This window comes from Hemicordylus capensis, chromosome 4, assembly GCF_027244095.1.
Source record: "Hemicordylus capensis ecotype Gifberg chromosome 4, rHemCap1.1.pri, whole genome shotgun sequence".
NCBI lineage: Eukaryota > Metazoa > Chordata > Lepidosauria > Squamata > Cordylidae > Hemicordylus > Hemicordylus capensis.
The window spans coordinates 47,034,862-47,051,118 of record NC_069660.1 but is presented as its reverse complement, the minus strand read 5'-3'; the positions used below and the strand labels follow the sequence as shown (position 1 = coordinate 47,051,118).

General features: G+C 46.8%; 1 protein-coding gene across 5 annotated transcripts in view; it reads left to right on the top strand.

Annotated features, from left to right (window-relative positions):
• Window positions 1-16,257, top strand: part of CBFA2T2 (CBFA2/RUNX1 partner transcriptional co-repressor 2) — a 126,652-nt gene that overhangs the window by 105,941 nt on the left and 4,454 nt on the right. For 4 of the 5 annotated variants that reach the window (XM_053246043.1, XM_053246045.1, XM_053246044.1 and 1 more), the window contains exons 6-10: window positions 1,498-1,748; window positions 2,572-2,657; window positions 7,899-8,094; window positions 10,515-10,586; window positions 14,962-15,152. In XM_053246043.1, coding sequence (XP_053102018.1) covers window positions 1,498-1,748; window positions 2,572-2,657; window positions 7,899-8,094; window positions 10,515-10,586; window positions 14,962-15,152 — 796 coding nt within the window. The remainder of the gene's footprint in view (window positions 1-1,497; window positions 1,749-2,571; window positions 2,658-7,898; window positions 8,095-10,514; window positions 10,587-14,961; window positions 15,153-16,257) is intronic. The other variant, XM_053246042.1, reaches the window with a different exon arrangement.

The window sequence follows — 16,257 nt, the reverse complement described above, 5'->3', positions numbered from 1 at the left end:
ACTGGCTCCATCGCCGGTACTGGCCACGCCCCCTGTGTCTGATGTCAGATGCAGGGGGTGTGGCCACTGCCTAGAAGAGGGTCCGTTCAGACCTATCCTCCCCAGTCAGCGTTGCACTGAAGCGCTGGCTGGCTGGGCTTTCCTCCCCACCCCACCCAGTGTTTCAGTGAAAGAACAGCTGAAAAGGAGAGAGGTGCCCTCGTGCTCCCTGCTGGCGAGCACTATGTTTGCTGGCTGGGTGCGGGAGGGGGCAAGGGGGTGCCCTGGCAGAGGGCAACGGGGTTCCTTGGCACACACACTCTGACCATGGCAGCTGAGGGACGGCCGTCCTCCCTCCCTCAGTGGTCCCTATGCCCCTGCACCACATACAGTACACGTTAAGGGCAGGAGTTCCATGTAAATGGGACAGCAAGGGAGAAAAAGTGGAATTGTCGAAAGGAGCAGGAGACTTGCAATTGGCTGGCAGTGGCTGAATTGAAAGAGCTCCATTCAACATTGCACAGTTGCCCTAAGGCGGTTTGAATGTATATGCAAAGTCTGTGGAAGAGTTGCCGATTACTGAGTATATCTGTTTCATCTAGAATCTAGGGCTTGCCTAGACCCTTACTGGAGCCATGAGCAGCTATTTAAAAGGCACTAGAAAAGGAAGTGCTGGGTGGGCTGGAGCTATCACGCTTTGGGTCAGTGTGCCACCTGGATGTGCCAATCTGCTCTCTGCTTGGGCCAAAATAGATGTGGCTTGGCTTTTTGTGTGGTTTTTGATTTTGGTCAATAGCAGCTGGGGGGTGGGGAGAGACTTAATCCTTTATCCCCATCATTGGGGAGGAGAGTTGGTCTTGCGGTAGCAAGCGTCAATTGTTCGAAGCAAGGTCTGCCCTGGTTTGCATTTGGGTGGCTGACTCCATGTGAGCACTGTCTGCTGTAAGATATTCCCCTTAGGGGATGGGGCTGTAGCTCAGTGGCAAAACACCTGCTTGCATGCAGAAGGCTCCTGGTTCACTCCTCGGCATCTCCAGGTAGGGCTGGAATGGGCTCCTGCCCGAAACCTTGGCAAGCCACTGGCAGTCAGGGCAGACCAGGGCTGCTCAACTTTGTCCCTCCTGCAGATGTTGGCCTACAACTCCCATAATCTCTGGCGAGTGGCCACTGTGGTTGGGGATTATGGGACGTAGTTCAAAAACAATTGGGGTGGCCTAAGATGAGCAGGCCTGGTGTAGACAATGCTTAGCTAGGTGGACTGGTGGTCTGGTTCAGTGCATGGCAGCTTCCTGTGTTCCTCTGTCCTGATCCAGGCCAGATGACTGTGTTTAAAGTTGCGTCTAGTTTGGCTCTACTCTCCTTTCAGTGAGTTCATCTGATCTTTTCCATCTAATGCTCCTTGTTGCCCTGCTTGAACAATGCCTGTGCTCCTCTCAGTGGGGTAGGCTAATGCAGGTGCCTTCCTGGATTTGCTTTCGTACTGCTAATGGGAGCTCTCCTTCCTTGTCTTGCTTACAGGAGGGAAGAAAACAGCTTTGAGAGAGACCCGCTCCCACCGGAGCCTCCTGCCAAGAGGGTGTGCACCATCAGCCCAGCGCCCCGACACAGTCCAGCTCTCATGCTGCCCCTCATCAATCCAGCCGGGCAATTCCACCCCACGCCACCCCCGCTCCAGCATTACACCCTGGAGGACATTGCAACATCCCACCTGTACAGAGACCCGAGCAAGATGCTGGAGCATAGGGAATTGCGGGAAAGACACAGCATAGGTAAGGAAGCGTCACTCCTCAGCAACACTCAGACACCGCCCATGTGTTTTCAAAGGGATCCCCTTAGCTATAAAAGCCAGAACCTGCCACTTCGGGATGAAGGCTGAGTAGGATGCCATGTTACCCCAAGTCTGTATTGACTTAAGCGATTGATGCCTTGCTTTTCAAACTAACTTTCCAAAGCGGCTTACACTGAATAGGAATATATCACAATGACACGCCCAGAGTGTCTCATATCACCCCAGTTCCCATGCCTTTGTGTGTAGGAGAAGGGTTTGTAAGCACCCTTATCCTCTTCCTAGGATGGGCCATCACCTTAATTTGGCTCCTCACTGAGAGTCAAGGTCATCAGCCTTGCCATGCCTAGCCACAGCGTCTTTGGTGCTACCATCCTTAAACAACCCTGTGGATTCCCCACACCCTGCAAGGCTGCTTCCTGTTTCCTGGGAGGCTGCCTCTTGATCTCACAATAGCCCGTGTACCTCCTCCCTTTCCCATCCTCCCTCTCTCCCTTCCCACTGAGGTGATCTATCTCACTGCTGGTGGCAGCCAGAAGCTCAGCTGTATAGAAATCAAATAAATAATAAAATAATAATCAGCTTCAAAATGAAGCATGCATGCATGCAAAGCTGCCTCATGGATTTTCTACCCTTTTAACACACTAAAGTCCAGTATATGTTTATCAAGTAATAACATTTACTTACACACACACACACACACACACACACACACACACACACACACACACACCCTTTTTCGTATTGCATCAGACTTTCACGAGACTCTTGTCTGAACATAGCATTTTTCTCACCATGTGTGACAGGGTTAAATGGAGGATATCAGGATGAGCTTGTGGACCATCGCTTAACAGAGAGAGAATGGGCCGATGAATGGAAGCATCTGGATCACGTAAGGAACTGGCATGAAAAGGGTACAGCTAAAAAAGGCCTTTCTGTGTTGAGAGCCCATTATGCACCCCCACACGATCAGATCAATACTGACAATGTATGAACATATAGCAAGAGAGCTGGTCTTGTGGTAGCAAGCATGACTTGACCCCTTAGCTAAGCAGGGTCCTTCCTGGTTGCATATGAAAGGGAGACTAGAAGTGTGAGCACTGTAAGAGATTCCCCTCAGGGGATGAAGCTGCTCTGGGAAGAGCAGAAGGTTTCAAGTCCCCTCTCTGGCTTCTCCAAGATAGGGCTGAGAGAGATTCCTGCCTGCAACCTTGGAGAAGCCGCTGCCAGTCTATGAAGATAATACTGAGCAAGATAGACTAATGGTCTGACTCAGCATATGGCAGCTTCCTATGTTCCTATGCTTCCTAAAAGAGATGCATGTCTGACCATCTAGCATGAAAGGGGCTGTAGCTCAGAAGTAGAACACATGCTTTGCATGCACAAGATCTCAGGCTCATTTTCTGCCATTTAAACTCAGGATTCAAGGGCTGAAGAAAGAACTTTGTGTGAGACCCTGGAGAGTTTCTGCAATCAGAATAGGCAATACAAGGCTAGAAGGACCAATGGTCTGACTGGGAATAAGACACTTCATCAGTGGTTCTTTGCACGCAGTTTGCCGTCCACCCCCCCCCCCCACATGCCCAAGAAAAACTTTGAAAAATGGACACGTTCTATATCACCTTGTATAATTTGCTTTTAAAGAATCTGGTAACAGCCGTAGGATTCAGCCAGGATTTCAGCAGGCAAAGTGCTTCTGGCAGGCTCCCTACTAAGTTTGCATTTCTCTTCCCTACAGAGAGTGTGATTTCACTCTGGCACTTGGCATGAGTTGCAAGGGAAGTGAGTCCCAAGAGCTGAAATGGGCAAGGTTTTGCCCAGCAATCTCTTTGAAAATGGCTTGCTTCTGAATAGTGATATTGGGTAAAAAACTGCAAGCTCAAACCAGTCCTCCAAGTCCCCAGTGCTACACTATTGATTTTTAAATGGCTGGAAAGCACTGTGTGCATGCCTGATTCAGCAAACAGAAACAGGCAGAAACAGCCTTTTGCTAATGGATCTTGGTGCATGAAGGCAAACATTGCACCCAGGAGTGGATCAATACCTGTATAACCCTTGTGGACATTGCTCATAGGTGTAGCAATGCATGTGTAACCTTTGCTGCTCTTATGCTTTTTTGGATCAACCTGTGATGTTAGAATTCCCAGATATTCAGTTTTTTAAAAAATCACCTGGAATAATTCTTCAAAATACTAACTAATGTGAATTCAAAACATACTAGCCGACCCTCAGAGAGCATCTGTGCGCTCTTTGGGGCTGGCTTCCCCCCCTCCTGCCCCACTCTCTCCTGCCCTCCTTCCCCCTCCTGCCCCACTCTCTCCTGCGCTCCCTCCTCCCCCACTCTCTCTTGCCCTCCCCCTCCCCTCACTGAGTTCTTTACCTCTGCTGCCACAGGCCTTACCAGGTGGCGGGTGGCCGAAAAGGGCCCCGCTCGCACTGCTTCTCCTCCTGGGCAGCGAACAGGGAAGTTTCGCCGCCCGGTTCCCTCCTGCCCCAGCCTCCCATGGGCACCTTGCCTCCACGGGCGAGCCGGGCCCACCACTGCTTTCTAGCCTCCATGGCCTGCCGCCTGGCTTCTGTGGACGGGACGGGCCTGCTGCCGCCTGGCCCGTGGTCGGGCCGGGCCCGCCGCCTGGCAGGCCCGCCGCTGGGCCAAGTACCAGCTCCGCAGCCCGCCACTTGCCTCCGCAGTACACTCCCCCCATCTTCTGCCCCAGTCCCCTCCCCCCAGCATTTAGCCCCAGTCCCCTCTCCCCCCAGCCTTCTGCCCCAGTCCCCTCCCCGCCAAGCCTTCTGCCCCAGCTTGCTCCCTCCTCCGTTTCCCCCTCTTTCTCTCTCATTTTCTCTCTCTCATTCGTGCTTCCCCCCCACCCCGCCGCTTTCTAGGCTGCTTGTGTTTTCCTCTCTGGCCGTTTCCGCCTTCTCCTTACTTGAGTCCCTAGTGTCAGGTGGCCAAGCATTCAGCTGGCTCCTTCCTGCATGGCCCTCCCTCTAGCGAGCATCTTCTGAAGCAGCCAGCCGTTTCTGTGTCTCTGCCCGGCCAGGCTCCGCTGCTTTCTCTCCCTGCAGCTTCCCTCCTCCCTTCTGCCCCAGTCTGTTCAGTTCTCCTCTCTGCTTGCCCGCTTTCCTTCCTTTCCTTTCCTCCTCAAGCGGCTACTTCCCTACGCAGCCAACAGCTGCCCAGCCTATCCGGCGCCTCCGCTGCCCAGCCAATCCGCTGGGTTGCCGGGACACATCCTCACAGAGGCATGTCTATCAGAATTAATATAATAGACTAGATAGGAACATAGGAAGCTGCCATATACTGAGTCAGACCTTTGGTCTTTCTAGCTCAGAATTGTCTTCACAGACTGGCAGTGGCTTCTCCAAGGTTGCAGGCAGGAATCTCTCTCAGCCCTATTTTGTAGAAGCCAGGGAGGGAACTTGAAACCTTCTGCTCTTCCCAGAGTGGCTCCATCCCCTAAGAGGATTATCTTACAGTGCTCACACATGAAGTCCCCCATTCATATGCAACCAGGGTGGACCCTGCTTAGCTAAGGGAACAAGTCATGCTTGCTACCACAAGACCGAGTAAGGGAACATGAAATGGCTATGGTAGGGCAAAACAATACCAGCAAAATTGCCATGTGTTTTTAAAAAAAATTACACTGAGTTAAACTGCATTTCACATTATTCAGAGTGGTCAGATTTTAAACCTGACAGTGTCCATTTTTAGATAGCTTTGTCCCATATATTATACTCTTTATTCTGTACCTTGCACAAACAGAAAGTAACTGATAGAAGTCAATGATGTTTTTTGCATCACTTACTTATATCTTGATCTTAAAACACATGCCAATGAAATGTCCCAGCATGTATTCTGCAACTTATTTCCATGCAATAATTCTACCCAGAGAAAGAAAAGCATTGCGCCCCATTGAAATCAACAGACCCACTTCACATATGACGTTTGCTATATCAGGGGTTCTCAAACTTGAGTCCCCAGATGTTGGACTTCAACTCATGGCTCTTCACCCAGGCTTTAATATGAGAGTACAGTTTTTGCTGCTTTGTGCTTTGTATGTTACTGATTTATATAGGTTTTTAAGCTTTTAAATAGAGACATATTGTTTTTATATTTAATATCTGTGTGGGTTTTTTTGTATTTTAATTGTGCATTATTTTAATTACTTTGTCAACCACTTTGGGATTATTTTAATGAAAGGTGGTATAGAAAGCAGATAAATAAAATAAACTCCCATAATCCCCAGGGTGCTTTCCAGATTAACCCTTACAATAGTGTAACTATGGATCTGCAATGTGTGCTTCCGTACTTCCCGTGTTGTGATTCTGCAGTCCCTGCACTGACAGCAAGGTGCCGTTCACATTTCCGATGCCCTACTTCGGATTTTATTGCTGCGCGATAGTCCTATAACATTGCATGTGTGGCACAGATAAATAGCTGTATTTCCCCGTTGTGGCATTTTCGCAAGACTATGCCCCCTTCTGGTGGCTTTACACAACTGCCTTTATTTATGGTTTCAATGTGCTCTGCCCACGCCAAAGCATTTTACTGATGTTGAGCGGATAATCTGGAAAGCACCCAGCTGTAATTGCCAGTTGTGCCTGGGTATTATGGGAGTTGAAGTCCAACGGTATCTGGATGCCCAAGTTTGAGAACCCCTGTTCTATATAAGATATTTGTGTAGGAAAAATATGTATCCTGTCTTCTCTGAAGCTGATATGTTTTGCTACACAATTTGAAGCTGTCTTGAAGCACACCATTGAGAGGCAAACTTCATGATCACTTTCACAAAGCAGCTTTTGCTGGACTGCACCTCTTCAAGTGATCGACTGAATGTTTCAGTGTTCCCCTGTTTTTGTTTTGTTTTTTTCTCAACCCCGTAGAAAAATAGCATGTTAGGGAGAAGGCTAAGCTAGAGTTCTTTTTCTTGACTTCCTAGTTTGTTTATATCTATATCTATATCTATATCTATATCTATATCTATCTATCTATCTATCTATCTATCTATCTATCTATCTATCAAAATAAAATTCTCCTGGGTGTGCATTTCGAACGTGCGTCCCAGCAGCCCAGCTGATTGGCTGGGCTGCGGGGGCGCCTGATTGGGTAAGGCGCACCCAGGAGAACGGCGGTGGCCATGGCCGCTGGCGGGCCGGCCTGGCAGCGACAGGGAGGACAGGCTGAGGGGTGAGGAGGCGGCAGCGCGGCGGGCCCCAATACTGGGGTGGGGGTTGGCAGGCACCACAGATGGCGGCGGCGGCTCTCAGTGGCGGTGGTGGTGGCTCTCAGCCCGGCGGTGGGCCCGCCCATGGCGGCATGCCGCCGGAGACTGGGGTGGGGAGGAGAGGCGGCGGGTCTGGCCCAGCCGCGGAGGCGAGGCGGCGGCGGGCCGAGCTGCAGAACTTGGCCCGGCCAGAGACTGGGGCGGTGAAGAGAGAGGTAGCCGGCCCCAAAGAGTGCACAGATGCTCTGTGCAGGGGTCGGCTTGTATAAAATAATTCTCCTTGGTCTGCCTTTGAATGTGCGTCCCAGCGCCCAGCTGATTGGCTGGGCAGTGGATTGGCCTGATTGACTGAGGCTCACCCAGGAGGACTGTTTGCCACGGCAGCAGCAGGCCTGGCCACAGAGGCAGCGGCGGGCCCAGCCCAGCCATGGAGGCATGGCCCAGTGGGGGGGAGAAAGGGGGGGCAGAAGTGGCGGTGGGGAGCAGAGGCGGCTGGGCCTGGAAGTGGAGACTGGGGCAGAAGGGGGGGGGGAGAGGTAACTGCCGGCCCCAAAGAGCGCACAGATGCTCTGTGTGGGGTCGGCTAGAATATATATAAAACCCAAGCCACAATATCATCCATCCTCAACAACAACAACAAAAAACAATAGAGATATAAGGGAGTTAAAGCATTAAGAATGTTACCAAATGACACTCAAACACCTTAGTGCTGGGATTTTTTTCAGAGGGGAGCACTGAGTTGTTACCCATGCAGTTTGAATTGACTCCATCTAGCAAAATCTACCCCATGTTGTTTTGATGATAGTGTCATTTGGCTCTGAGTTTCTGTTCAGGGAAGCTGTTTATGACTGCATCTTCAAATGTCTTCCCCCCCCCCCATTTACACTCCTCCCCCGCTTCCACAGGCATTGAATTGCATCATGGAAATGGTAGAGAAGACCAGGCGTTCGATGGCTGTTCTCCGTCGCTGTCAGGAGGCTGATCGGGAGGAGCTCAACTACTGGAAGAGGCGGTGCAGTGAAACCACAGAGCCCCGGAAAGGAGGGAGTGACTTAATTGTGAGACAAACTAGCCCTGGGAGCTCGGACTCCATCAGCAGTGGTAGGCTGTGGGACCCAGGACATTTCACCTGTCCTTCAGAAGGGCGAGAGGCCATAATTTTACCTCCTGTGAGCAAGAAATACTGCAGTACATTGGAAGCAAAGCCACACATGGGACAGAAGGTTGGGCTGGGAAATTCTTTTGCTTCTTCACACACAAATCAGATGTATTTGAGGGAGGCAGTAGCAGCCAGGAACATGCATCGTTGCTTGAAGAATTAAAGTTTTTATTTACTAGTAATTCTTTAATCTTCTATTATGTTCCTCTCATTCCTCATCAAAGTTGCTAGAGGGAAGCCATTCAGACAGAAAGAAGCTTCCAAGCAAGGAGGAGAACTCTTGAGTACGTAACAATGGGGGAGGGAAGCCAGGTCTCATGGACTTGTGCAGAACAGGTGCATAAAAACTGTCCCCTGTGGTGCAGGGGGGAAATGACTTGACTGGCAAGCCAGAGGCTGCCGGTTCGAATCCCTGCTGGTATGTTTCCCAGACTATGGGAAACACCTATATTGGGCAGCAGCAATATAGGAAGATGCTGAAAGGCATCATCTCATACTGCACGGGAGGAGGCAATGGTCAACCCCTCCTGTATTCTACCAAAGAAAACCACAGGGCTCTGTGGTCGCCAGGAGTCAAAATCGACTTGAGGGCACACTTTACCTTTAAGGCGGCAGATATACATACCTGAGTCTGAAGAAGAGACAATCTCATCACCATGGGTCACGCCTGGGCTGAGTAGATACTGTATTCCTTTGATTGCATCCTGTGCTCATTTGTGCTCTGTGTAGTACTGTGGCACAGCCACTGCTGCCTCTCCCATTGCTTGATCTTTTGGCCTCACTTTATGCGGGGGAAGAACTAGTCATTTATTCGTGAGGAGATGCCTTGATAGACAGGGTTGATCTTATTTAAATGACTCATGATTTAAATCACTTCATAGGAGGACACAATTTTAATGATTTCTATCACGATTTAAATTACTAGTCAGGAAGATTCTGTTTAATCATCTTTTTCTCTAAAAGTACATTCTTGTTGTCTAGTATAACCTTAATACATATTTAGAGATAGATGTAGGTTTCATATTTAGAAGGTAGGTACACACTATAATAGGTACACACTTCTCATAATGCTGCTTTATTCGGGCAACCAGGCCTTGCATTTTGTTGTTGCAGGTTTTCAATTGTTCATGCGTGCCTGTCTTACCTATAGGTCCAGGAATTTCATTAAAATATTCCCGTATCAGGTCTCTTTACGGCCTGCTGCCATGTTAGGTATTTCCCTTCTACAATGTAAGATACACTCAGAAAAATTTCCTCAGGACTGACTTAATGTGTTCTTATTCACTTTTGGTTTCACTTTCTATTCCCTGCCCCTCCCCATCCTGTGCATTTATATCCAGACTCCTCCTCCTTGCTCAGATCTACTCCATCTCTCACCCCCCATCCTCTATTCATTCATTGATTTTCTTTGTCTTTGCATTTTTGAGGGGGAGTGGGGAGCAAGGACTTGAGTGAGTGTGTGTGTGTGTGTGCACGCGTGAGCACACTGCATGTACACCACCTGCAGAATAGGACTGATCAGGTCTGTTATCTCTCATCCCCATATACTGCTGTTAACATGCTCATAGAATATAATTATGATTAATATTCATGATGATATCTTTGACTATGTTTTTTATTTTTAAAATATCCATTTAAATAAAAATCCAATTAAATTTTAAAATTCCAATCTTTATTTATTTTTTTAAAAACATCCATTTTTATCAACCCCGTTGACAGATGCTTTATCCCCCAAATTAGTGGATAAAGTAAATGTATGTCTAGGTGGCAGAAATTCATCACTTTTATCCTGAAGGTATGCATTCATCTCATCTGACCACTGAACACAGTTAGAACATCATATTTGGCAGGCAGCAGCATCAATCAACAATCCTCTTGCTGCATCTTTCATGTCATTGTATATCTGCATGTGTAAGCTCCCATTTTTGAGTTCTCAAATGACTGCCTTCCTAACGTACAGCTTGAACTTCAGTTGTCTGAAATTCTTGGAAATACAAGGCCATGTGTAAAATGTGAAATGCCATCAGCAAGGATTAATGTTCATGACCGCAGGACAAAACAGATGCTTGACAGGATATTTATAAGTGTGCAGCCTGTGATGATGGAGTATTAAAAGCTGGAAATGGGTTACGTGGTGCAATAAATTATGCAGGGCACTAAATTAAAAGCGGCCATTTATCATCTTGCCATTTGGTGAACACTCTTAACAGCAGAAATCTCTTGGCTTGGTTTTCACAATTAACTCTGTTCTGTTCTTGTGGTACTACCTCTTTCTGAACAGATGCTGCATATCAGTTCTCATCATTTGGGAGGAGGAATATTTCTGTGTCTAATACTTCTGCTGCAAACCTTCCTTCTACAGATCCTCAGCGGGAGTTCAGTAGCCGGTCAGGAGCAGCTGGTTATGTCACTGAAGAGATATGGAAAAAAGCTGGTAAGTGTGGGAGGCCCTGCTCAGTGGACTGCCAGGCAAATGCATGGAATTCTTGCCATAAGGAAAGCTTTGTCCACAACAAGTTGTTGTGGGAAAGACTCCTAAATATGCTCTTATTGCCTTGCCTGGAGAGTGATAGCTGCCAGAGCCAGCTAGGGGCTTCAGGCACGTGAACCCAGCAAGAACCATCACTGCCTGCTCATTCGGCCTAGGAGTTTCTGAGCCAGACTGACAGATAACATTGGCATCTTTCCATCCAGTGGATCTCCTACGAGCCACTTGCATACAGACAGGGGTGGCAGAGGGTCCTACAGGTACTGCCACATTCTGCATGTATGTATGTATGTATGTATGTATGTATGTATGTATTTATTTATTTATTTATTTATTTAACATATTTTTATACCGCCCAAAAATTACGTCTCTGGGCGGTTTACAGCAAGATAAAAACAACATTAAAACATTAGTTAAAATCAAAAACCAGAAATTTAAAACACAACAATATAAACTTTTTAACTTTTGTAAACCGCCTTGTGATTGTTTTTAATGAAAGGCGGCATATAAATAAATAAATAAATAAATAAATTTTTAAAAACAATATTCTAAAACAACATTAATCCGTTAAAAGCCTAGGTGAACAGATGCATCTTTAAAAACTTTTTAAAAATTGTCAGAGATGGGGAGGCTCTTATTGCACTAGAGAGCACATTCCAAAGCCTCAGAGCAGCAACGGAGAAGGCCCGTCCCTGAGTGGCCACCAGACGAGCCAGTGGCAAATGCAGACGGACCTCTCCAGATGATCTCAGTGAGTGGTGGGGTTCATAACAAAGATGTTCAGCCTAGGGGTCCCCTAGGCAAGTGGTGGCAAGTCATAGCAGAAGGATGCAGTGGGACAAAGAGAAGGGAGGAGATTCTGACCTACCCTTTTTGAGGAATGGGGGAAGAGGCAAGACGGATGGAACCTCCTTCCCTCTCACTCCCCAGCCTCCTCCACAGCTTTCAGATGTTCCCACTTATTGTGTAATGATAAGGAATAATATTTTTATTGCCCTTGTTATTTTTACGCCTTTTTGTCTGTTATATGCTACAGCAAGATATCTGGCTACTGACAAATGTTGCAGCAGTAGTTTGGAACAGTTTCCTAAAGAATAAGGAAGGAGATCTGGTCTTGTGGTAGCAAGCATGAATTGACCCCTTCGCTAAGCAGAATCTGCTCTGGTTTGCATTTGAATGGGAGAAATGTGAGCACTGTAAGATATTCCCCTCAGGGGATCGAGCCGCTCTGGGAAGAGCATCTGCATGCAGAAGGAGACTCCTGCCTGCAACCTTGGAGAAGCCGCTGCCAGTCTGTGTAGACAATACTGAGCAAGATGGACCAATGGTCTGACTCGGTATAAGGCAGTTCCCTATGAGTACATGTATTATTAAAAGCCACCCATTGTGTTAAAGTAATGTTTTTTTCTAATTTATTTAAGTTAGCAGTAGGCTTCAAGGTCAAATAAGCTGTACTTTTATAGATATTTTAATTAGATGTTTTATGTTTTAATTGTTAAATTCGTGGTTTGTTTTATGCTGTAAACCACCTAGAGTCTTCAATAGTGGGTGGTATACCAATTTATTAAATAAACAAACAAACAAACAATAAGGAAGCTACATTCATGCAGTCGATGTACCATTTTACTTCTGGAGTAGGCAATCTTTCCCCCCCACTTCCTTTCCCTCAGGGAGGGAAATAGCTAAAGTTGCTATCATTCATAAAACGTTACTCCCAACCAGTAGGGGTGTGCATGAATCAAAATCTGTGATTCGATTCAAGGCTGAATTGAATCGCAGACCCCACCGAACTGATTTGTTGCAAGCAAGTGGCTTGACTGGCTGCCTCAATGAATCAGCCCCGAATAACCCAAATTGATTTGGGTAATTTGTGCACCATTTTGAGGCCTGTTTTGCTGGAAAAATGAACCTCAAAATGGCACTTTCTCCCTGGGAAGACCTGGTCTACCCATTGGGATCAGTGGGTAGATCAGCCCTCTGAGGCAGGCTGATGCACTAAGTCTGGAATGGAGGGCTTCCAACCCCAATTGGTAGACCAGCTCTCCCCAGGAAAAGGTGCCATTTTGAGGCCCATTTCCCCAGCAAAATGGGCCTCGAAATGGTATCCAAATGGTGCAAATCAGTTCGGGTCAAATTGGAGGTGATTCTCTTTGACCCCGAATCAGGCCCTCTGTTTTGAGGGTGATTTGATTCAGGGACAAGTTTGCAAATCCCTCCAATTCGACCCAAATAGATTTGATGGCAAATTGAATTGCACACCCCTACAAGACAGCTCTATAGAAATCAAGGTGATGCATATGGGCCCACAATGTGTGTGTGTAGATTTATAAAACGTAGGTAATTTGTGAGCCAGAGTGGTGTAGTGGGTAGAGTGCTGGACTAGGACCGGGGAGACCCGAGTTCAAATTCCCGTTCAGCCATGATACTTGCTGGGTGACTCTAACCTAACCTACTTCACAGGGTTGTTGTGACAAGAAACTTAAGTATGTAGTATACTGCTCTGGGCTCCTTGGAGGAAGAGCAGAATATAAATGTGAAAAAATTAAAATAATTTTTTAAAAATGTCACCTATAGTGCTTTTAAAGTGAATATAAACATTAACTCTAATCTGCAACATGGCATAATGACTAGATTCTTTGGTTTGGTTGTAAGAAACCCAGACGTGATGTTTTCTGGGTAGTCTTACTGACTTGACAAGACCGATGTAAGGATAAGGTGAGATCTTGCATACTTATAATTCTGTCTACTTCCTCCCTCTCAGGCTTCTTTTGAAAAATTAAACCAGCCCCTTCAAGCAGTTCATGTCTTGCGCATATCTTCTAACTCCAGCTGCTAAGTGACTTGAAACTAGTGCACATTTGGTAGCTTTAAGCCTTCTGGCTATATGTAGAAAGATTGTGTTTTGTATTGTAAGCCCTTTGGGGACCAGGAACCATGTTATTTATTTTTCTGTGTAAAGCACCCTGAGAGCTTTTGTTGGAAAGCGATATATAAATATCCCTATACCTATAAATAGTGGTATTTTGTAACACTACAGGCATCTACTGATGTTAGAGAATCCTGCCTATCTTGCTTGATCTCCCAAGATAGGATTCATGGTTTGTCTGTATGGACAGCCTAGGCCATTAAAAGGATAAAACTCTCAAAATAAGTTTAATTAGATGGATAGCCAACGCAAGGGCGATCCTTCCATGAGGTGAGGTGGCAGGTTATTGAAGTGTAAATGGGGCACCAAGATGTCACCTGCTGCTTTGCCTGTCTCCCTCTTTACTCCCTATCCTTGTTGCCACTGCCAGGCACATGCATGTCCTCCTCTACGTCCTTTGTTGTTTGCTGCCGGACTGATAATGAGAAGGGAGATGAAGAAGAAATGAGGAAAGGGCTGTAGAGTACTGGAGATGCTCTGTATGTGGCTATCACTGCCACAGGATAGGAGACGGCAGAGGTGTGTGTGTATGTGTGTGCGCGTGCGTGCATACAAACATAAAATCAAACTGCAGCCAAGGCAACTTCTGCCACTTGCGGGGTTCCAATGGGCGGGGAAGAGGGGGCAGCATTTGACACTTACTATCAGATGCAAATAAGGCAGTTAATGACGCAGTGGGGAAATGTATTGCCTAGCGAGCAAGAGGTTTCTGGTTCGAATCCCCGCTGGTTTGTTTCCCAGACTATGGGAAACACCTGTATTGGGCAGCAGCGACATAGGAAGGTGCTGAAAGGCATCATCTCACACTGCATGGGAGATGGCAATGGTAAACCCCTCCTGTATTCTACCAAAAACAACCACGGGGCTCTGTGGTCGCCAGGATTCGACACCAACTCAAGGGCACACTTTACCTTTATCAGATGCAAAGAAATTTTTGAGCTGCCGCTAAAGCTCAGCCCCAGAGTCTCAAGAGAAGTATATGTCTACTGTTTCAAGTTTCTTGTAGGAAGCTTTGGATATAGTGATACAGTCATGCAGGGGGTTTCAGACGAGTCAAACTTGAATTACTTTGGGGCATTGTAGCTGGGGATGTGTTGGAGTTGTAGTCCAACAACTTCTGGGAACCCAAGTATGAGAATCCTTGCAGTGATGGGAGAATAATGTGCAGTTGACCTTTCATAAGGTATGCAGCAGAGGCTCTGGGAGTTAAACCATCTGTAGAGTTTGATCATCCATCATTCCCTTTCAGTACTCTTACAAAATGAAACATATGCAAAGCTGAAACATATGCAAAGTCCACACATTTTTACTCCCAGGGCTGCAGGTGACTTTTATTCCATGCTGTACTTTGCTCTCCATGTGAAGCTGTTTGATGAGGCTTTTGTTTCCCTTCAGAAGAAGCTGTGAATGAAGTAAAACGCCAGGCCATGTCCGAGGTCCAGAAAGCTGTAGCAGAGGCAGAGCAAAAGGCATTTGAAATGATTGCCTCGGAGAGGGCCCGAATGGAGCAGACCATCGCAGATGCAAAGCGCCAGGCTACTGAGGATGCTTTTTTAGTGATTAATGAGCAGGAGGAGTCTACAGAGGTAAGGAGTCAAGAGAATGGGAAGTCTTGGGAGAGCGTGGAAAAAATCTCCCAAGGAAAGGTCTTGAAGAGCACTTGCATAGTTCTTCAGGACTTATTGTTTTGTCCTGGTTAAACCAACGCCAGTTGCTATTTACTTTGACCAGTTGGAACTAATTCAGGTAGTTTGATACCACTCTAACCTGCTGGAAGTAAATTATTGTCGGCGACGTCACATCAGCCTTTGAGAACTGCCATTTTTGTGCCCCTGGCTGACCTCCATTACATGGAAACAGTTACATAAGGGACGTCAGCAATGACATTGAAAGAGAGATTCCCACCTCTGCTCTGTTGGATTTGCAGACACATTGAGAGTCAGTGAAATTCAGCAGGATGAAAGCAAGCTTAGGAGAAGCTTTACTGCAGAAGAACGCTTCTTCTCCACCCCTCCCATACTTTTCTACACTTAGCTGTAGCAAGCTAATTCTTCTTCCCTGCATCAATGACCAGCTGCCACTGGAGCCACCCAGCAGTGTTTCTTCCAACAGGGACTCCCAGATGTTGTTGACTACAACTCCCATAATCCTCAAGCAAAAGCCATTGCAGCTGGGAATTCTGGGAGCTGTAGTCAACAACATATGGGAATCCCTATTAGAGGGACCATTGCCACCCAGCCTTGGCCTCTTGCCATTGCAAATCGGTCACATGCTCTAAGTCGTGGTTCTGTTTGATTTCCAAGTTGGAACCCATGCTCTTGAAAGGCTTTCACATGCTACATAGGCTTATTATAAATAAATACGTAAATAATAAATAAAATCTTCACTTTTCCAAAGTAGCCCATTCAAACCTTCAGTATGGCTATTTGCTTTCTTATGAAATCTTGCTGGCATTTGATAGAAAGGACTTCCATGGAATGCTAGGAAGCTCTTCCTATAGAAATATCAGCTGACAATGTTGTGGTGTCATTTGACATTCTGCAGTGATGGTTTCAGCTGGAATGGCTTGTAAGCAGGCTGCCATTTGGTAGAGTCTGGCAAGCCATTCTGCTTCATTATACAGCAAATTCAGTTCCTGAAGTAAAGATTTAATGGCCTCATCACCAGCCCCTGAAAATCTAAACAGTGGCT